This window comes from Brienomyrus brachyistius, chromosome 15 (genome assembly GCF_023856365.1).
Source record: "Brienomyrus brachyistius isolate T26 chromosome 15, BBRACH_0.4, whole genome shotgun sequence".
Classification (NCBI taxonomy): domain Eukaryota; kingdom Metazoa; phylum Chordata; class Actinopteri; order Osteoglossiformes; family Mormyridae; genus Brienomyrus; species Brienomyrus brachyistius.
Genome location: NC_064547.1, coordinates 15728884 through 15750600, shown reverse-complemented (window position 1 = coordinate 15750600; position 21717 = coordinate 15728884). Strand labels below are relative to the sequence as shown.

Below are 21717 nucleotides of genomic sequence, written 5' to 3'. Positions count from 1 at the left end.
GGAGGTAATGGCATGTTCCGTCAGACTGCCACACCTTGTTAATGTACCCTAAGGTGGCATTAATCATCATAAAGCAGGAGTCTAGCCTGGTGTCACATCCGGTCACATTCTGCTGTGGAACGCTAGACTTCCAAGCAAAAATGAACGGTGGTTTATCAACATGAAGACTTCATGTGTCTTGATTTCAGGGCTCCGGTGTCAGATGCACGTGCTCGAGCCCTTGAGCAGGTACCAAAGAGTGGCGTTCATTGCGTCTTTGCCTCAAAACGCCTTTACTTCTAGGCCAAAAAGTATTTGGTATAAATGTATTATTAACTCCCACCTCATATTTCCTGTTGTTTTACTAGCTGTACCAAAAATCACAAAATAACCAGTAAGTTAAATAATATTATGAACATATCAACCGAATGAGCCCAACCTGAAAATCTCAAGGCAGTTAGGCAACAACTTACGCCTGAATCAATACCCTTTCAAAGACAACAGATTAGAACATACATTCACTTAATGATAATAATTAGCCGGAATAATGGATCTGAAGTGCATCTGCTCGACGTGAGCCAGCATGCTGGATGTAGAATGTCAATCATTCTGAGATGGCAGCCTTTCCACCTTCTAGAACACAACGGACAGAAAGCAAGTCAGTAAGAATTAGCATGTTTAGCTGTTAAAGCTCATTAAGGGAAAACAATGCCGACAGCTATCATGGGGCTGGTACGAGAACAAGCAGCACTTCTTATGCCTGACAACTAAAGCTAATTAAATCTAATTAAATCTGCATACCCTTAAAAATATATACCAAATATATCAGTAACATAATTTAAAACCAGATGATCATATAGTTTTGTGTGAAGATGTTACATGCATTCTCATAAAAATCTTTAAGCAATACTCTGAAAATATATCAGATAAAATCTAACTATATTGGATTATTCCTGCATAACATTTGTAGTTGTATTTTTAGTCTGAATAAAATATTTGTATTAGTTTATATATTAATTTCTATGCAATACAAAAGGGGGCATCGGCACACTTAACCAAAAAGGAGGATTTTCTGACCCCGAAAGTCCGAGTTCTCATTAATTACTGGCAAAGTGCACCGTCGAAAGCTAACAGTCCACAGCGTTCAAATTAAAAGAGATGGAAAGACTCCCACCTCCGCCCAGAAGAGAGTAGAAGCCCTGACGGCTATAGATGGAAAAAGAGCTATAATTAAAAATAGAACAGCCGATGTTCAGCATGTAATTTTGGGGTTGGGGAGCTTTCTGTCCAATGGGGTCATATTATTATAAGAGGGGTCACGGGCTTGCTGTCGCTGGTCATGTGACCCTCAGCAATCTCTGGGTATTGCATGACATGGTTTGCTTTTGTATGGCAGAAACACCATCCAAATGAACTGGCAAGTAATTCTTAAACAAATAAATGCTTCTACGCGTAGAAGCTCTCTGGAGGCATGAAGACAGAATTTAAATTTGACAGGAAACCTATTATTTAGCAAGTTTGTTTCTTCAACCTAATATACAAACCCAGGTTAATTATGGTTGGGTCTCTATAACAGATTATTCCTTTGTTCCTAAATACCTTAAATTATAAAGCTGTCATTAACTTTTAAATCTTTTGTCAAAATCATACGAATATCTGATTGGGCCTTATGGATGACCTAAGGGAAAAGTTCAATTCAATTCAGTTTCCAAATGACTCACCTTACTGAGTAAATATTTTCCAATGAAAAACAAACTAGTTATTTAAAAATAATAAGTATATAATTTTAGAATAAGTTTATAATAATGAAGATACATAAAAACATTTAATAAACACATTTGAAATGTATACTCTGGTTACAGTTTAGTGGACGTTGCTTAGAAAAATTTACAAGGAAGTCTGGAGTTAAATTATTGGTGTAACAGGTTTTCATTCTTAATTTCATTCAAAATGAAAGTAGTTTTAATTGTATTTGTAATTATTTGTATTTGTAATTACAGATATATAGACCTTGTGGCACACATATTGACATGAGTCATTTTTATTAACAGTGGATCAACGCATTGTCTAACACAAGCTTTAGCATCACCCTAGGACACAAAGTGAAACAAATGATCCATTTACATAATTTTAAGATGGTATCCCTGCCCCAAGCGGCTGGCAAAGATGGCTGCCCCGGGTCACAGCTGAGGTCACACGGTGGTCACTTGATTTCACGTCTAGAAGAAACATCTATGATGGGATTTTTTAAAACTACACCACAGACGCCTGGTTAGTTCTGAGAAGGTACTGCTCCTGTGATCTCAAACAACCAAAAATGAATGGCATGGTCTTTGTGGTCCAGCCTTGAAGGTCAGAGGGATCTCTGACCTTCTGAGTTTATGAGAACTGCAGCACCTGCCTGAGAAACTAAAGCCATGTTGTTTTTGAGCAGTGGGGCTTTAAAATAACCCAACTCCCCTTTGTCTGGGGGGTGGGACTGGGGAGGCATGTACTATGGAGGACTGTGGCTCTCTCTCTACTGTCCCTGGTGAAGGCATCTTGGCATCCTCTGGAGTAGGCTTTCCAAATTCCAGCAAGAAAGGGGTCGTCTGCCAGAGAGGGTGAGAGGGCACACAGCTGTGACTGACAGCTGAGGGCGGTACTAAGCTGCTACTGATACCCCTCCCACCCTTATCAAAACAAACATCCATCACAGCCAATCACGGAGAGGCCGCGCCGCATGTCTAATATGCGCGACGCCCACTTATCCACGGGGCCATAAATCTAACAAGGCGTCATGTAGCGCTGGACCTAATACCCAAAATGGTCGTCTTCGTCTTACCGATCCAGGCTATTTAGGGGTGCGATGCCCCAGGTCAGTAACGTGTTTAACTTCTTCAGCATCTAAGGGATGACCACTGTGTTCGTAGGGTAACAGCTACTCCACGATGGAGTGGCAGAGGATAAAGATCTGTGGCAGTCACCCTGCTGTGATGGACGGAGACCCGAATGGCAATATCTTCTCAACTAAGCTCTTCTGGTGACACACTTAAAATATTGCACTGTGACATCCAAACTGAGATCCATCCATCTTCCACAACTGCTGCTCCAGTACAGGGTCGTGGGGAGCCTGGCCCCTATCCCACCGAGCACCTGGCGTGACGCCGGGGTTCATCATGGACGGGATGTCACTCACTCACAGGGCAAGCACACTATGTATACATTTAGAGTGACTAATTAATCTAACTGCATGACGCTGGACTGCAAGAGAAAACCAGAGCAATAAAAAACACAGAAATGGAGGGTGTCAAACTTCCAGTTCTATAGTGGTCTGAGACCACTGCGCCGTGATGGTATGGGACATTATAGGAAAATATGAATTGGATGACAAAGAAACACCTAAAGCATGTTCATGTTCCTTAGCTCATTACAAAACACTCGTACACCTGATTTAAATCCAGCGACAAATAAGGAGACACACCTGAATACGGCCTTTAGCGCGACCTTCATTCTACACAAGATGCACGTTTAACGTTAGTTTATTATATTTCCCCAGGGCCTAGAACCATATAATCAGGCCTGCATGTGTTCTGTCTTCATGCTCCTTTTCCTCCTCTTGCTTTACATTCAATTAAATTGTTTGCCCTCAATTGCTTGCATGCAGAACCCTGGTTCTGTGAGTATATATGCATGGACAGAACCACACATCACAACTCAAAAATCAAAATTAATTTTGTTCGTTGCCAGTCAATGATCTGCCTACCCTAAATGCACTAATTCATATGCACCTTGAACTATTTGTTAAACTATCCACTAATGTTAGATGTATTACCAAGCTATGATAAGCTACAAAAAATGCAAAGACAACTGCTCAACCAAATCTGCTGAAATGCACAGTCTTGCATGCATTTTGTACATAATACTAACACTACTAGATACACTATTAACTAATACTATTATCAACTAAAATCAACTCTCAGCAAACTACTGTACTACAGATGACTGGGTTTACCATCAAAACACTGTATTGCATGCACTTAAACAGGCTAGTACTGTAGGCGCAAATATTATTAATACTATCCACCACAAGTCGTAACATCCAAAACCCTACACAGTACATAGACTCGGGGCATTTTAACAATGTTTGACTTCTGAAAAATGTCACCCCTCTGACAGCAGTAGGACGACGTACCCCACCAAAGTCTACTGAGAGCAAACTCCAAGCAACCCCCTCCCCCCACACACACCCCAAACCCCAACCCTTTACGGTTTCCAGTCCTCTGCTTGACACGTGCACTTTCAGCTGCAAAGAGTAGGTGTAGAATGTGTATCATCCACTGGGAATAGTATGAAATGGCCAGGCTCCGGCCCGACCATCCTGCCAGGACAGTAAACATCAAAAACAGGGAAATGCTCCTTTTATTACTCTGGGAAATGAAATCAGCTTTTCCTTAGAGCTGCCTTTTCATTCAATAAGAATGCAGAGTGACTTGGAATCCCAGAAAAACAAAAAGCAATTGAACATCCTTCCACAAGTAACTCATTTATTTCTTTAAAAACAAAAACAGAAAAGCAGCACTAAACTGATTATTAGATGTATAAAATATTCATATTAGGTCAAGTCGCGTCGGGGAAATGACTGTTCACGCAAAAAATTAAGGCCTGGCATAACTTTCATCAATTAAAACATTTCATATTTCGTGAATAAAAGTAAAACATCAAATGATACTGTTGGGATTATACAAATCAATAAAATGTCTTGTTTGGTTGCCTAAATAAATACCTATATACACTACAGATATTAAAGAGTTACAAACTTTTCATAACTTTCCACAACGACTACTATTGTAATTACTAAGTTCAAACTACTGAATTTCTAATGTATTCGTGGAATATTTTCATTTACTAGTGAAAGAAAACAAAGGACGAATTGCGGATGCCCCCTTGTGGATGACATTTCTGAAAAATGATGCAAATTACATGAGAAACGCGCCGAAAGTTGACAGCTCCCGACACTTTTCGAAGAACGAACAAATTGATTGTGATTTAAAAATCCCAGTTTCCGAAGGTAATAAACCGGGTGTAAATTAATGCCATAGATGAAGAACAATAGCGTGTATAAAGTTTCTTTCTGATGGTCACTAAAAAGAGCACATAACGCAGTTACAAATCCATACAACCTAGCAAATACACTTAAATTGACAAACAAACAAACCCGGCTGTGTTGTTACGTGCTCTTAAGTTATGAACTAATAATCCAGTGAACAATGAATGACCTGGAGCCCATTATATCCAGGTAATGGATAGCGATGGAGGAATGAATGACGCTGCAGTGAAATTGGATGACAGAGGGTCAAGCAATTTACGGTCATTTGAAAACCTCACGCTATTTATTTCTGGCATGATAAAAGAGCATGTACTGTAAGGCATGGCTGTATTCGTAGTATCTTAAACCCGTAAATGGTGCCTAAAAGAGAGAGCCCTCGATGGAGGGGGAGATGTTTTGCGGCTTTATTCATTACTTTGATTGGAAATAAGTCGCTATTGATATTTTCACAACGACACCAAGGCCAGATTTTAATGACAGGTTACTATTAGCTGAACTAGCGCTAATATTCCCGTGTATAGATGGAGCATTGAATTAATCTGAATGTTATAATTGGATTTTGGAGTTTGGATTCAATTCATTGAATTGGAGTTTCCTTCGAAAGGGTTTGGAAAGAAAAAAAAATCACTCACTATGTAAAGGAACGAAAAGCGAGAGCAGAGAACGCGGGGACGCGCAAATGCGCGCACACGCGCCAAATACCCAATAAAGGTAAAATAAAGGTAAAATAATAATAATAATAATAATAATAATAAACTCTGATTTTAAAAGACGGTTGTGCAATTAATATATTAGCAAAACAGAAAGGAATTGTGGTGTTTTTTTAAATATGTGGTTTTAATTTGTACTTTTACTATCTGTGAAAAAGTAGACCAAAAACGGAGCCCAATCCAGTCACGCCACAAGCAGGAGAAAACGGTATTTGCTGAACGGGATACCGGTGCGGAGCTTGAGATTTGCGTTCAACAGACAGCGATTCACAACCACCGATTGCACCGAAAGAAAAAGCCGCAGTTTCACCAGCCCTCCATTCGCTTCAGGCTCCACACACTCCACAGTACGGAATCAATGTGATATTTATTGGTCACAATTATGTTTTCATTAATGTTAAATGTTTTCCTTTGTCCGTTACAGATACAGTAACTAATTACAAATTACAGATTAGTCCAATATTACAATTAAATCCAAGGGCAGAATTAAATAAACTATACCACTTTTATTGTTTTACATTTATAAGCATATGAAAACTAGTTTCTTTTTTTATTAACTTTCCCGTTTTCTGTAACAATGTGCCTCACTTTATTAGGCCTATTATGGATTTTTGTCTGCATTTGAAATATCTTTAAAAAGTAATACATGCATCTTTTTTTGGAAGAGATTATTTAAACGTTAACAACGGGGGACTTTTCTTTTGTTCAAGTTCCTTGAGAAAAGAAAAAAAAAACATCCAATGACAATATGACAAAAGTAAATACCCACATTGGATAACCACAGCAGATTACGCCACATATGCAGAAATATTAATTTCCTTCCAAAAAAAAAAATCTAAAGTTCCTAAACAAAACCAGTATAGAACCGTAGCTCCAATGGGATTAGACTTTTCGTGTTTGCAAACTGAAGGTCTGTTTTTATTTTGTTGTTGTAGGAAATACAATCTAGTCTTTATCCCGCGCTTAACGTGGCGGGTGAGGGACTGGGCTGCGAGTTTATGCAGCCGCAAATCCCCGGAGGGCTCTGGCCACAGTACCCCTGGGCAAGGTACTTGACCTGAATTGATCAAAAACTATCCATCTGAACAAACGAATAACACGAATGTAATAAACATGTCAATCGTCTCAAAGGTCCAAATACGAGTGGTAGCTCGTAGCTTTTATGAAAGATACTAGAAAAAAAAACTGGAATTAGAATGAAATTCAATGTCATTTTTATTGTGCCTGAACAGACTTTAAAATATGGATAAAAAAAAACTGTACTGAACGTGAACTGCACACAGATTTTATAAACGTAGCACATGGTACCTGCTAAACACCTTGGGTGGCATAATTAATGTTTGTTTGTTTTGCTCTGCATGTAATACCCATGTCTGTGCAGGATTCTGATTTCTACTCCAAAACCTCCAGTGATTCTGCTTTCTACTCCAAAACCTCCAGTGATTCTGCTTTGCACTCCAAAACCTCCAGTGATTCTGCTTTCTACTCCAAAACCTCCAGTGATTCTGCTTTCTACTCCCAAACCTCCAGTGATTCTGCTTTCTACTCCCAAACCTCCAGTGATTCTGCTTTCTACTCCCAAACCTCCAGTGATTCTGCTTTCTACTCCAAAACCTCCAGTGATTCTGCTTTCTACTCCAAAACCTCCACTGACATGAGCTGTGGTGAACTGTCACCTGTGAATTACCCATAGTATGATGATCGTGTGTGTCGTATTTCCTGCAAGACGGACTGACATCCTGCCCGGCGTGCCTCTGACCCTGTGTTCTACACTTGCTGGGAGAGTTTCTAGACTCACCAGCACACTGTACTGAATAACCAGTATGGGAAACAATACAAATGGTGTAATCAGATCAAATCATTATTCAATACAAATGGTCATTTGATTATGTTGGTAGCATTAATTTATAAAGTAACACTTTACTTGAGGAGGCACAAGTAACTTATTAAGTCAGTTACTACTGAAGTGCAAATAATGAAAAATATAGTAACTGCATGAAATACACAAACCATTTTGACTGGTTAATGATGAACGAACATGGAATCAGGACATAACACTTAGGCCACGCCTACACGTACACAGGTATTTTTAAAAACGTAGGTTTTTCTATGGTTTCGACCTTTCATCCACACGCAAACGGCGTTTTATGTTACTGAAAATGGAGCTTTTGTAAAAACCCCGTCGTAGGTGAAGATTTTCAGAAACGGTGCGGCATTATCCACTTTGACGTCAGAACGGGTGCTGTTCGCTGTTTACTTTAGCCGTCTTTAGCCTAGAAGAACTGCTAATAAGGCTTCTGATTGGCTAACATGGCTTTCCGGTTAGAGTTGAAGCGCCCCCTGTTGGTTTGTGGTGCCCTTGACGGAGCGTTTCAGTGTTGTCATCTGGACAGAGTTTGTAACGGAGGAGGAAAAACACTCTTTTTAAAAAAACCCATGTACATGTGGACAAGGCCTTATTTTTTGGTTAATTAATACATTAAGTAAGAGTGTACTACTATATTACTTGTGCCCCCTCAGGCAAAATGTTATTCTGATCTCGTTAAAAAGGCCGACTACAGGGAGTAATCAAGCATTACTACATGTCAGTCGGCAGCAAAATGAGCAACAAGAAAACATTGTGGCAAATATCCTGGCAGCTTGATTTGTGGCTTAAAGTATAACACAGCAGTCAGGCCGGGCCTTTTTCACAGATGCCCATATTAATTATTGTTGTGATAAAACGTTTAATGATCCGGTTCTTCTAAATCTCTATTGATCTCTTAAATTTATTGCTCAATTAAAGATATGCCTGTTGAGAGATGATTACAAATCATTACTGCAGGCCAGCCATGCTGAAAGAGTAGAAGATATAGCACAGAGCACATACATCCCACTTTAAGGGTTATTTCACATATACTCATGTGATTTAACATTACTACAAGCTAGAGAACCAGGTTATTTCACATATACTCATGTGATGTAACATTACTACAAGCTAGAGAACCAGGTTATTTCACATATACTCATGTGATGTAACATTACTACAAGCTAGAGAACCAGGTTATTTCACATATACTCATGTGATGTAACATTACTACTAGCTAGAGAACCAGAAACAGAACAAATTTGTTCCAATGTGTCGAATTTTTTTCGGCTCAGTTTGCAGTGGAATATTTTTTCTATCTAACCTTATTCGTTTAGAACATGTTTGCAGTTTTTTAGAGTAGAACCTATGATATTTTGACCGGTATAAATTATAAACAAAATAACCGCAGTTATCATGTTTTAATTCAATAACGAAAAAAACATTTCAAAATATTGAATATAAAAGGATTTGAATGCCAGTAACTTGTAAGCTGTGCTTTGGCACAACCTCAGAACTGCTGTGGTTCTCTGCTGATGATAAATTTCGAAACCAGACACATTAGCTGGAGTATTTACCGCAGTAATGTTCGCTATACAGTAAAACGGTATATGAATACATCACGGAAAACTGTATTTAAATAATTTTATCAGAAAGTGAAGGTTGGTGGTAAAATCGATAAACTGTTAATGTATACTGTAATTCTATACAAAACCAGAAATTGACTATAAACAAAAAATAAAGTATAAAATGAAAGCATTAACAGCAATATAGTTTTATGTTCATAACACCTTTTACCAGGTATTGTATTTACCTCACACCGGGACAAAACTGGCAATTGTTCTCCCAAAGGATGCTTTGTTGTTTGTCGTCTAATACAGAGGTTGAGAAAGATTATAAATTACCGAACGTGGACAACTATTGAATGGGTAAGAAAAAACAGCCTTATTGACTTTCCTCCACAACACAAGGTTAGGTCTGGGGCGTGACAGAATAAATACAGACACCAAGGCTTTTCAAATCTAGGCTCTGGGCTCTACACCACAACAAAATGGGATCCAAAAAAGTGCTGATTTTTATGCCAATGAAACAAGCCTATCAAACTAAGGGCAGAAATTTTGGTCTAAATGTTTAAAAATGAGTAAAATAAGTTGGTCGTAAATATTTTAAGCATCATGCCAGTTAAGGATGAGAACGTTTGGACTTCTGCTTCAGTCTTAACGCAAACATGTCATCTTGAACGCTGATTCGGTTGTTTTCTTAAAGACAAACAATGAAAAACACCATACATATCTATGTTGTTCCTTGACAATACTGCGTACGTTTTTCCCTCCGTGAACATGAGGAATGAATGAAAAGCCTTGAGAGGAAGAGGGGAAATCTCCCGCGGAGAGCTTGACAGAAGCAGAGAGAGGCCCTACCTGCAGAGAGTTGAGGATGACGAAGAGGAAGGCCATGACAATGGAGAACGGCACCAGGACCCCGCAGAACCAGGTGAGACCCAGGATCGGTAGCAGCACCATCACTGCTTTCACCGCCGCACTGGAACAAATCCGTCCCTCTTAGTGAGGTGTGGAAAGGCTCCACAATCTTTACACAGAGCCATGACTCAAGGCACAAACACCTCGGGTCAGGCCGGGATGCTGCCCGTTAGGCTGGATCTAACAGCGGCCAGTGAGAGGTTCCTAGCCCAACGGAAGCTGCCAGTTTCAGTCACATCATGACCGTTCCCATTCTTCTAGTCTCACTTATTTTGTTTTAGCTGGAAAACTGGCTAAAGTGGTTTGATTGACATGTACACTATAGCTTAGAGGGTTTAGTACTCTGGCATGTACACCAAAGACACATCACTGACCTGTGAGGATCTATTTTAAACCGAGGAACGGTCAGTAGTGAGAACTCAGCCTTTTCTCACAAGCTGGTAACGTTACGGAGGAAGCCTGCGTATGATTAATGACTATCAGTACAAGTGCCCCTTAATGTAACTTTCTTAAACACAAGCAAACAGTGCAATATATCAAATAATTTGGACACTGTTCAAAGAATATCAATAGAGGAAGGAAATAGCTTTGACAAGGAAGGCATTTAGGTGAGTTACACCCTGAATGTACTGCCTTTTCTTAGAATCAAGCAGAAAATGCTGACCATGTCACACGGACAGTCATATTTCACCAACAAAAGCTTTTAACAAGAACATGAGTGACTAACAGACCCATTTTTGCTCAAAACCAACAACCCCATTTGCCATTGAAGCCCTACAAAGTATTGGACACCAGGAGAGATTATAACTAAGCAATGTAAATTAAAGAATAAGTAAAGTTGCAAACATGAGATCACAATTTGAACTGAAAGAAAACTGACTGAATTCAAAGTGGACGGCTAGTGACAAAAAAAGAAATGCTGCCCTCTAGTGTCCACCGAGGAGTAGCTCACCGGGTCTGCTCAAACGTTTGCTCTGCAGGACTGCTTTTCAGTGCTAGCATGATGGACCTCCTCTTGGCCGCGGAAATGGCAATAGCCACCACCCGCGTGAGGACCATGACGTTCACCTGGGAAGCAAGGACACGGCCAATGAGGCGTGGCGGCAGGGACGGCGGAGAGCGGGGGGGGGGGTTGGAGGGCCTGCCACGAAAGCCTTACCATGATGATGAAGATGACAGGTCCCACGAAGCCCCAGATGACACCATTCTGCACGCTCAGCCAGCAATGACCGTCCCCAGCGTACCTCCCAGAAGCCGAGGCCAAAGTGACGGCCACCACCAGAACCGGGAGCCCTGACCCGAGACAGAGGGCCCGTCCAGAAAAGTGCTCCAGCCTTATTCTTACCTCACACGTCCGTTTATTTTGAAATACATCTTACTATAAGCAACGACTACATTTAAACATTACTAAACTGATGAAGCTAAAATGAGATTTTCCAAAATTTTAACTCGTAAACGATCTATGAAAGGGGCAAAACGTAAATACACTCTCATCCAAAACAATCGTGACAATAAAAAGCTTTTCCAGAATCTCCTGAAAGTCTGAGTGAGTCACATGACTCTGCATGTCTTTGGTAATTTGGCCCAATGAATGACACATGGAAGACGGTCACCAATAGCATGGCATTACCCCAGCCAATAAGGTAGTAGTACTTCATGTGTCCTGCCTCGCTCAGGTTGACCGCCACCACCTTGCTCCATAGCAACAGGCCCTCCACCAGCATCCAGCTGAAGGCCGCCATGAAGAAGAGGTGGAGGAGAGCCGCCACTAGAGTGCAGGCCACCTGGGGAAGAGGGGTTGGGGGGTGAAGGGGCAGAAGGTTAACTTGTAAGCTAGGCTGGCGTTTGATGACTCATGTGCATCATGAAATAGCAGCCCTGATACCTCCCCCCTCCAAGCCAAGGACGTAACATAAGGACCATCAGCACAGTACCACCGCAAACAAACACGACTCCCAATGAAAACCAATTGTGTGATAAATCTAGCAGTCTTGTGTGGGGTGAGGGGCCGGCCCAGGCATGACATTAAAACAGGCATGGCTGCTCAGCCAATGGGAGAGGCAGGACTGGAATGTGGAAACGCACCTTGTTATTGGCGACTGAGCCGCTGCATAGCAGGACTATCTGAGCGGCTGCCAGAGCGACGAACAGATTCCTATGGACGGTGTTCCGATCCGATTTGGGAATACTGCGGGGAACCGCGAGAACATGACCACAAGTCAGCATCGGTGTCCTTTCAGAATTCCAAGTGGCTCTCACATAAAGACAGTTTTATTCTTCACTGAAAAAACATTTGCAGAATCACCAGTTAAAAAAAAAACATGTGGTTTAGGTTATCATAAGATTGCTGGACCCAGAAAATCATGGGAAGACGGAACCAGAGCAGGAGTCAAAGCCCAGACGACAGGGGTGTGAGGGGTGTCCACTGGCCCTCCTCTGTACCCTCTCTGTATATCTACGTTCATAAAATATTTCCAGCATCGTGGCATGAAATGGCTGAACTCTTTAGAGTAGACCATATGTTTCTTAATTAGTAAGCCCTGACGGCAAACGCCTCATAGGATCTCTCTCGGGAATCATGGGGGTTAATTAACTTTCCCGGTAATGTCGTCATAAAACCTCAGCATGGACACGCGAAGACAGCTGTGAGCGTAAACTAATTATAACATAAGCATCGCTCGATGACCGGGTGAGTGTCACGACAAAGCTCTACTGACAGCAGCAGCCTCTACAAATGGACCCATGGAGAAAATCTCCACGCCGACGGTCTAGGGAATAATTAGTTGGACGTGTGACCCCTGGGCTTCCAGCCCAGCAGTCATTCAGTGGAGGATTTTCTATGGAGTTCACTCACTCGAGGACCGTAAAGAGCATCAAGGTGACTATCAGAGCGCAGAGAGATGCTCCACACCCAATGAAAGTCAGCTTGGTCAGGATATCCTCCACCTCGAAGCTCCACTGCAGGGGAAACAAGAAAAATAATAATAATAATAATTGATCCCCATGCGGAAATTCTCTTTATACTTCCCTCAACTTGCTCTTTGTAGAGCAAGCTGGCTGCGAAGAGTGGCCACCCACAGCGGCACCCATAGAGCTGGGGGTTAAGGGCCCTGCTCAAGGAGCAGGAGATGTGGCGAGGCTGGGTTTGAACCAGCTACCTTTCGGTTACAGTCACACAGGCTTAGCCCACCGAGCCACACGCTGCTCATCAGTTAACACATAGATGTTATGTGATATTCTCAAAATTCATGGGTACCACAAATATTTACCTAGGGATGCAACTGCTAATGCCAGCAGGTTTCTCGTCCTTGGCTACAAATCTGCTAGGGGCAATCTAGTGTGGCCCACCCTCAGCCTCCAGCAGGCCGTCATGGAGTGGTGGACTGAAGTACATGGCTAGGAAAACCACCTTCGATGGCTATGCCATTATAAAGACAGTTTCTGGAAATTTCTCATAAATGCAGCATAACAGAAAACACTAAAACAACCACCCAAAAATTTCCAGCATTGACTTTGTTGGTAACTACTTATAAAAAGATGCTTCCATCAGTTTGATGGCAGTCTTTCTCAAACCAGTTCTGGGGGGCATGCAGACAGTGCACAGAGAGCTCCCTCTGTGGACGGATCAAAAACGTGGAACGCCTGGCATCGAGGTGGGAGAGAGTAAAAACGTGGATGGGGGGGGTCACAGAGATCTGGATAGAGGAACATTGGTTTAGCCAGACTAAGAGTGACACCTGCTGGAAATATAAACTCGATGCAGCGCATGATTCTTCAGGAATTCATGGCCCTGAATGTTCTGGTTGGGAACCACAAGCAAGTCGATGTAAACAGTGTGACCCAACACCATCACACATATTTTTAATATTATACTATTTAAATAATTTCCAAATATTTATGAAATGAATGGATGCACTCATTTACTGGACAGTGATCAACAATATTTTGTCACCCCACGCTGTTGCGGAGTACAGACCACATTCTTATTTCAGAGACCCTCTGTGTCTGATTTCAGTCTGTCACACCCAAGACAATTTCACAGCTGGACAATCCATTTCATGCAGCAAATTCCTTTCTTCTTACTGCTAATTCTGAACACCATCTGTGGGACTCCGCTGTACCTCGGGCTCCATGTAATTCATGAGCACGGCGAAGTTGGTGGTGTGGCGGCAGAAGCAGGACGTTACGGCCGAGTCGGCGTGAGTGACCTGGCAGCCCTCGCTTGACCAACCATCCAGATGTTCGCTCCTGGAGACATTAGTCAGGGCTGTGTAATTCATGCATGCTCAGTGCTTTCACGGGGCCTGCAGCTGTACGTGCCACATCTCCATAACGTCATACTTACATCAGGCTGAAGTTCCAAAACACACAAACAGGCTTGATGGACAGCGGGGCGTCCACCTACAGCAAAACACATGTCCGCAGTGCGACCGCTTTTAAGACACAAATGGAGTCACCTGACTTGACAGATTGCTAGCCAATGAAAGTTCCTCCTGGACATGCATGTTATATTTCAACACTTAAATTTTTTTACGGTGAAATCTAATAGTAAATAAAAGATCCTCTATTGATCCTTTATTGCTTTGCACAGCACCCACGGTTTCCATTGTACTGTTGACATATTTCTCATAATTGCACTCGTATTTATTAACATATTGAAGCACCTTGATATATATATTTGTGTTTTGTGTTTCATTTGTTTTCAGCAATGGTCAGAAGGATATGCAGTAAAGATTTTCATTGTATAATGTAACTGACTGTTTTCTATGCATATACGACAAACTCTTGAATCTAAATGGAGTTTTTATTAAGCATCCTGCAATGAAAGGGGATACTGCTTCAATCCTTTACACTCACCACACTGACTGTAGACAGGGTGTAATTGACGGAAACTGGGATGTTTTGTCTCCTTGCGGAATCTCGTACAGTGGCAGATATGACAGCAGTCGCGAGTCTACCTGTGTGAGGGCTGGGTAACATAAAGCAGGACAAATGGCCACAGCAGGTCAGGGGCAGCAAAGACACAACTGTGGCCTGTTTGATGAACGCGTCGCAACATGAGCAGATTCTTCTCAACTAAAAGCAGATTCTTCTCAACATCTTTGTTTGTTGTAGAAGACAACTGCACTTGGCATAATCACCAGAAGGAAGCTGACACTTTAAGTTGCTATCAAACACTTAGCTTACATCAAAGTTTAAGCAGAGAAACAGCAGTTACACGTACTTCTTTTCTTTCTCAGCCACTGATAAATGATTCTGGTACTTTTTCAACTGGATTTCCGTGAGGTTTCTATAACACACGTGGATGAAGATGACATCTTCTAGACCTACCAACAAAAGATACAGAAAGGCTTATTAAATTCACTGCAAGAGCAGGACAGCACTCTGGGAGAACTCATTGATTATACAGCCATTATATTACGTCAGATTGGAGAAAAGATTAAATCCTATACATTTTTGCGTGATTCTTACTCAACTCCTTTCCATTTTCTACCACAAAAAACTGGAAGGCCAGTCTGATTCAGTAACAAGAAGCCTGGGTTGAAGTCATTAAGGATTTCAAGTACCTCCAGACAGCATTTCCTGATTGCAATATGGCCATTCTGGCTGTAACGGCTGTCGACTTGGAGCTAAAGCAGAGGATTAGCGCTTCTGCGTTAAAGAAGAAAATCTCTTCGTCTTTGTTAAAGCCACAACAGTTTGGGTAAAAATCTGTGTAAACAGTCAAAACTGTATTATAAACCACTATTAATGACTTAGGGTGAGTATCGGTTAAACGGGACACTCATCAATATGTCATGTTTGATACTCTACATCTATATACCTCTTGAGCTTTCAATGATACTTTTACATTTCAATATTTACAATTACGATCATATTTTTCAAGTGAGAGAGATGTTCAAAAATCGTCAAAGTTGACCTACACACATAGTAAGTGCTTAGCAAGACCTTTAAATCCAAAGCAATTTTTTTCCCCCAAAGGAATCCAAGTCCAGCACTTTTCTCATCTTCAAAAACACTTTGGAAACACCACCGGCTTCTCAGAATCAAATCTACTCTGCAGTTAAAACAGTTTCTTTCCTAAAGCTGAGAATTTATTCCTGTCCTCATAATGCTTAACCATCTGCACTAAACACTGTCGGTTTTCTCTGGACTTCTACTGTATGTTGCTCCATCTGTGCGTTGTGATATAATTATAACTTACGATACAATATATGTATTAATGTATCCAATGGGTATGAACAGACACACCAGAACAAACTCCTTGCACATCCTTGATAAAATAAATAATGATTCTCAAGAGTCTTACCACAGTCTTTGACCCTAAATCCAGTGGTTTAAACTAATTGTTTTACCATCATGCCATCTGCTTTCCTGGAGAAGGGTACATGCTGAGAAGACAGACAGCGCACAAGGGGAGAGTCCCAGAGCTCACCAAGGGAACGCAGCCGCAGGATTTCCGTGTCGGGGATGATGATCTCGTCCCTGCCGTCTGGTGTGGACGACTTGAACACGCAGCTGCGGTTCAGCTCTCTCAGGTTCTGCTGTGCCAGATTCACATCTGGAAAGGCCAGCACGTGGAACATCACATACAGGGAAAGACCTTGGAGCAATGAAAGTCCTACTTCTCAAGTCTAGCCAAGTCACCCAGCAGACGTCTCCCCGCTGCTATAGTAAGAGGCGTTTCCACCATCTGATTAAGGATGTGCATGAAACCTTTATCACAGTTCAAGATAACCTTCAAGATTGCCTTTGCTTCAACTTTGACAAACACTCTTGCTATCGTCAACACGATCTAAAAATGTCTACAAAATTTAAATCAGCACTAGAAACATGCACTAAACTGTCAATAGAGCTGGTGCCACACAGCAGGTATGGGACAGAAGGAAAGTGGAAAGTGCTCATCTCCTATACCTATATTTTTTGATGAGAATGTGAAGCTCTTCCCTTCAGATGACAGCACATCCGCCAAAGATGCCAACAATTTGTCAATGGTTTCTATGACATTAAAGAACCCGATAGACCCCTGCATGGGAAAAGGACAGTATCAAAAACCAAAAAGTGCCCACATTTCCTCAGAGAACAGCACATATCCGCAGGGAAATACTGACCAGCTCTTCACCGAGATCCATCCACCGGTCAGCCAGTCCAGCACTGATGACTTCACTGGCCAGCTCTAACATTTTGGTAGCCAAAGGGCTGATCAGTTTAGAGGGCATTAGTCTCTCAGACACATGCATTGACACAAAATCGACGATCTGCATCAGGTAGAACATGTTGATGGGTGTAAGGGTGCCCGGGTCTGTTGCCAGAACCCTCAGCAGCTCTTTGAGGAAGGCGTCCAGCTGGACAATCTCTGACTCGGTTAAATTCAACCGGTATGACTCCACCACCTTTCCCAAAAGTCAACAAACTTGCATTAAAACAGCTTGCGCAAATTACTCAATCTCTTCTTACAAGAACACACACAAAATATTAACGAACAATACATAAGATAAGCACAGATAAAAATGACTGTCACAGGATGGTACAGTGGTTTCTGAATACAAGCACTGAAACCTACAGGAGTGCTTACGACTCAGAAACAAAAATACATAACCTAATATTCAGGCACTCAATCACATTTCCACGAGGATCAAATTTCATAAGTCACACAAAGCCAAGGTTTGAGGGTATACCCGTAGACCCCTGGTCAACACCATCATGTACCAGCGGATTCACTAAATATACAGACTTGCAGGTTGAGATAGGAGGTCTTTACTCACACTGGAGGAAAATGAAGTCGTGGGAAAGACAATCAGTTTGTGAAGACGCTCAAATACATCTAAAATAAAAAAAACACGGAGAACCAGAGGTGAAGCTGATCATAATACAGGTTAAGTTTAACTTCCATGACTTTTCCTAAGCTGGAATTCTGTTCCCTAGTACAATGAGCATCGAACTACACAAATGGGTCATTCCGTGTCAAATCGTCACACTTTCGGACCTGATCGCAACGGATTTTAACGAAACTTGGCAGCTGATTTGGTCACGGGAGTAACTCATGAAACTGAAATTGGACGCGTCTTGGATCAATATTAAGGGAGATTTAAGCTAACAAAGTTTAAACTTTTTTGGGGGGGGGGGGGCTATGATTTTGACTGGCTATATTTATCTTTTTTTTCTTTTTTTTTTTCTAAATCTAGCTCATGATGTCATGCGCATCTCCAGAAAATTTGATCTTTGGTTTTTAAGTTGTTGGTGAGATATCTTGACTTAAAGCTGGCTTCATATCACCAATGGGCCTTTTTAATGGCAGCCAAGCTGACATGAAATAGGATAACAAGCACAGGTGTAATAACATTAATTATGGTTACAGATATGCTACACAAACACTAGACAATCAAATACAAATGAACGCTAAAAATTACCTTTCTCATACTGACAAATTGTCCCTTTTTGCTTCTCACAGTCATCACTGCTCAGGATCCCAGTTAAAGGGTTATAGGTTATGCATTTCCTGTGGTTTGTCACATTAATAAGTCCAGGCGTGGCATTTCTGTCACCTAAAATTAAAAATAAAAAAATAACAAGGGGAGTACTGACACCTGATGCTGAATAACAAGGGGAGTACCGACACCTGTTTTTCTACACTTAAAGCACTGAAGGAATCCATCCATCCATTTTCCAAACTGCTTATCCTACTGGGTCGCCAGGATGGGGGGCCAGCCCATCGCGGGGCACTCACACACACACCATTCACACACACACCATTCACACACACACCGCACACGCAATTTAGCAAGTCCAATTAGCCTCAGCATGTTTTTGGACTGTGGGGGGAAACTGGAGTACCAGGAGGAAACCCCATGATGACATGGGGAGAACATGCAAACTCCACACACATGTGACCCAGGCGGAGACTCGAACCCGGGTCCCAGAGGTGTGAGGCAACAGTGCTAACCACTGCACCACCATGCCACCCCCCCACTGAAGGAATCACTCTGCCCATTTAATGAGTTAGTTATATGGAAGATGTCTGAAGATTAAATTATATCTTGGAAATATTTCCGTCCATATTAGAAAAGCACACAGCAGCACAGTTGACCTAATAAGCCTGCAGAACTGGGCTAATGTGCAACCTTTCCAATGACTGGATCCACAAGAACTGGGATCCAATATGTCCCCCGTTATCGATATATCTGCATTTGCCTTTAGCCAAAAACGACTGAGAAGCCAGCACTGACATTTCTGACTTTTGCTTTAAACGTTTTGCCATAAACCGGCGTTACTTAATATCCCGCTGTTTACGAGACAAAGAAATGCAATAAATAGATATTACATACACACTGAAAAGGGAATAGCAGTGTCCGATCTGTGTCTCATCACAAAGGGCGGATTTTACAATTACGGCACAGATAAAATATCCACGGCTATCAGTTCCAGCTTCTCTAATTAGGTCTGCGAGACACACCCAGGGTCTGCTGGCTGAAAGCTGGAGTCACAAAGCCCAGTAGATGTAGGCTAGTGATCTCACCCGGACACATGCAGCCAAATGGAAAGCGGCCAAAGCCGTACCTTCACATGAGACTCCCCAGTGCGTCTTCAGGGACTCATCCATTTCAAGGGCGGAGAAGTTCCACTTATAAACCAATCCAGAGGAAATCGTTGAACAGCCTTTTTCCAAGGAGCGGATCTCACTGACGCTTAACTCCCTCTCCCAAATGTTAAGCTGTGTAATGTTCCCAGAAAAGCCCTCCTTCGAGAAGTTGCTAAGTGCGTCCTGGGACTGACCTATAACGAACAGGCCATCACCATCGATGCTACTGGGGCTGCACATTGCGCCCCCCTGCCCCTTGACAATGCCATCGGCAGTGATGGACCATTTTCTTCCATCCCCTGTCCAGCTCACGCATACCGTGTGCCAGCGACCGTCGTTCTCAAAAGCCGGTGAATACGCTTTGCGTGTTCCGCGCACGACCAACGCTAGACTGATGACACCCCCGGGGGTCACAGAGGCCTTGATCTGAAACTCGGCAGAAGATGTTGATGTGGAGTAGGAGAACAGGCTGAAGTTCCTGTAAAGACTTCGATCAAGCTGCAGGCGCATGCACACCGTCAAGGCGCTCAGGCTTGGGAAGGGCTGATGGATGCTGGCAGTGGTGCGCTTACTAGGCCTAATGGCTGGGAACTCCAAAATGAAGGACTCCACGTCACCTTAATCAATAGAAAAACATATTAATATTAGCCTACACGCTTCTTTATACATACAAATATGTCGCTAAATGTAAACGGAATACAAATAGATTAGAAAATGCAAAAAAAGTTCATATATACTACAAAACTCACCTTGAAAATGCTTATTTTCTATCCAGGCTGGCTGCGTTACATTCAATAAATACCAAAAAATAGCCATGTCTTTGCCAAGCGCCTGAACTATGATTGCCAGGGAGCCGGACTTCTGCTGACACGCACGTCGAGAGTCACGCCAGGGAAGCTGGTCCCGCAAGTATTCGTAATAAAATCCTCCCAGTTTGACCACAAATCTGCCCTGTAGCATCAGCCCAGATTCTGATCAAGCGATAAAAAAAAATAACAGGTGGGACGTTTATAAATGAAAACATCCTCAATATCATTTGACGATGTCGTTAGTTTTTATTAAGTCGTAAGAAACTGCCATTTACCTGCCATTCACCAGAGGACTATCGTGGGGAACATTACTGAATCACATTCTGAAACACTTTTAATGACTTTGCATTTACATATAAGCATATTTCGGGGGGAGGTCGCCTGACTTAGAAATTGTTTGGAGACAGATGAACTGTTTTATTGGTTTGGGAAATACACGAAACACACACGCATAAATAATTAAAATGCAAAACCGCAGTGACAACTGTTTTGAAAAATGACATACTGGGGAAACGGCTCTGGTGCAGAAATCACTCGTACTAATGAACTCAGTCATGTTCTGCTTAATTTCTGCCAGGCTCCTATTTCTGTGCGATGCGAGGCTTACCTCCGGCCGCACAGCGCAGAAACCAAACCTGGAAACAAAAGAAAGAAAAACCCCGAATGAAGAGCACAGTTCCATCAACCGCCAAAACTGAATAAAAGCTTTAAATCGCTTTATGTCGACTAAGCTACTTACGGTAAAACCCAAACAGACCCCGGAGCACCGCATCTTTCTTCAGCCTGAAACAAAACTCCAGTTTGCAGGGGTATCGTTTTATTGGCGTAAGCGTATTTCACAGAACACCCCCTGCACATGTATCCAGAAGAGAGAGCGATAGGGAAATACAAATCTTAAGCGACTTGTTGAAAAGCATGTCGAGCTGACGGAACGCGGCTCTTCCTTCGCTGGGCAGCATCGGCTAGCGCTGTCACTTGTATCCCTCACGGCTTCTTGGAAGGAGGGAACCCCCCCTTTTTAACTCTACTGGAAACGCACGGACTTTGCGCAGTGTTCCTGTCCCAAACCCCGAGGAACCTCCTAGTTGACATCAACATGCGAGAATTCATTGACCGATACTGGGAGGGGTGTAATGGGGAAATGTAATAAAGTACAGGCACAGCTGGCAACAGTTTTCACGGTTTAAACTTCTTTTTTTCGGGTCAGAGCGAAGGTTACAAACA

At 42.2% G+C, this 21717-nt stretch overlaps 1 protein-coding gene across 3 annotated transcripts in view; it reads right to left on the bottom strand.

Annotated features, from left to right (window-relative positions):
• Positions 1–21592, bottom strand: part of LOC125709162 (adhesion G-protein coupled receptor D2) — a 61419-nt gene extending 39827 nt beyond the window's left edge. Inside the window, exons 1-19 of one of the 3 annotated variants that reach the window (XM_048977325.1) lie at positions 21233–21592; positions 21101–21128; positions 20434–20655; positions 19663–20301; positions 18516–18650; positions 17871–17929; positions 17217–17498; positions 17020–17131; positions 16541–16666; positions 15329–15431; positions 14962–15073; positions 14450–14505; positions 14226–14352; positions 12959–13062; positions 12190–12292; positions 11735–11888; positions 11264–11397; positions 11057–11172; positions 10045–10165 (exon numbers count right to left, since the gene is read on the bottom strand). In XM_048977325.1, the coding sequence (XP_048833282.1) occupies positions 10045–10165; positions 11057–11172; positions 11264–11397; positions 11735–11888; positions 12190–12292; positions 12959–13062; positions 14226–14352; positions 14450–14505; positions 14962–15073; positions 15329–15431; positions 16541–16666; positions 17020–17131; positions 17217–17498; positions 17871–17929; positions 18516–18650; positions 19663–20301; positions 20434–20655; positions 21101–21128; positions 21233–21265 (2766 nt within the window). In that variant the 5' untranslated portion in view covers positions 21266–21592. Of the gene's footprint in view, positions 1–10044; positions 10166–11056; positions 11173–11263; positions 11398–11734; positions 11889–12189; positions 12293–12958; positions 13063–14225; positions 14353–14449; positions 14506–14961; positions 15074–15328; positions 15432–16540; positions 16667–17019; positions 17132–17216; positions 17499–17870; positions 17930–18515; positions 18651–19662; positions 20302–20433; positions 20656–20998; positions 21129–21232 lie in introns of those variants that run through there. The other 2 variants (XM_048977323.1, XM_048977326.1) reach the window with 2 other exon arrangements.
• Positions 21593–21717: the final 125 nt, after the last annotated feature.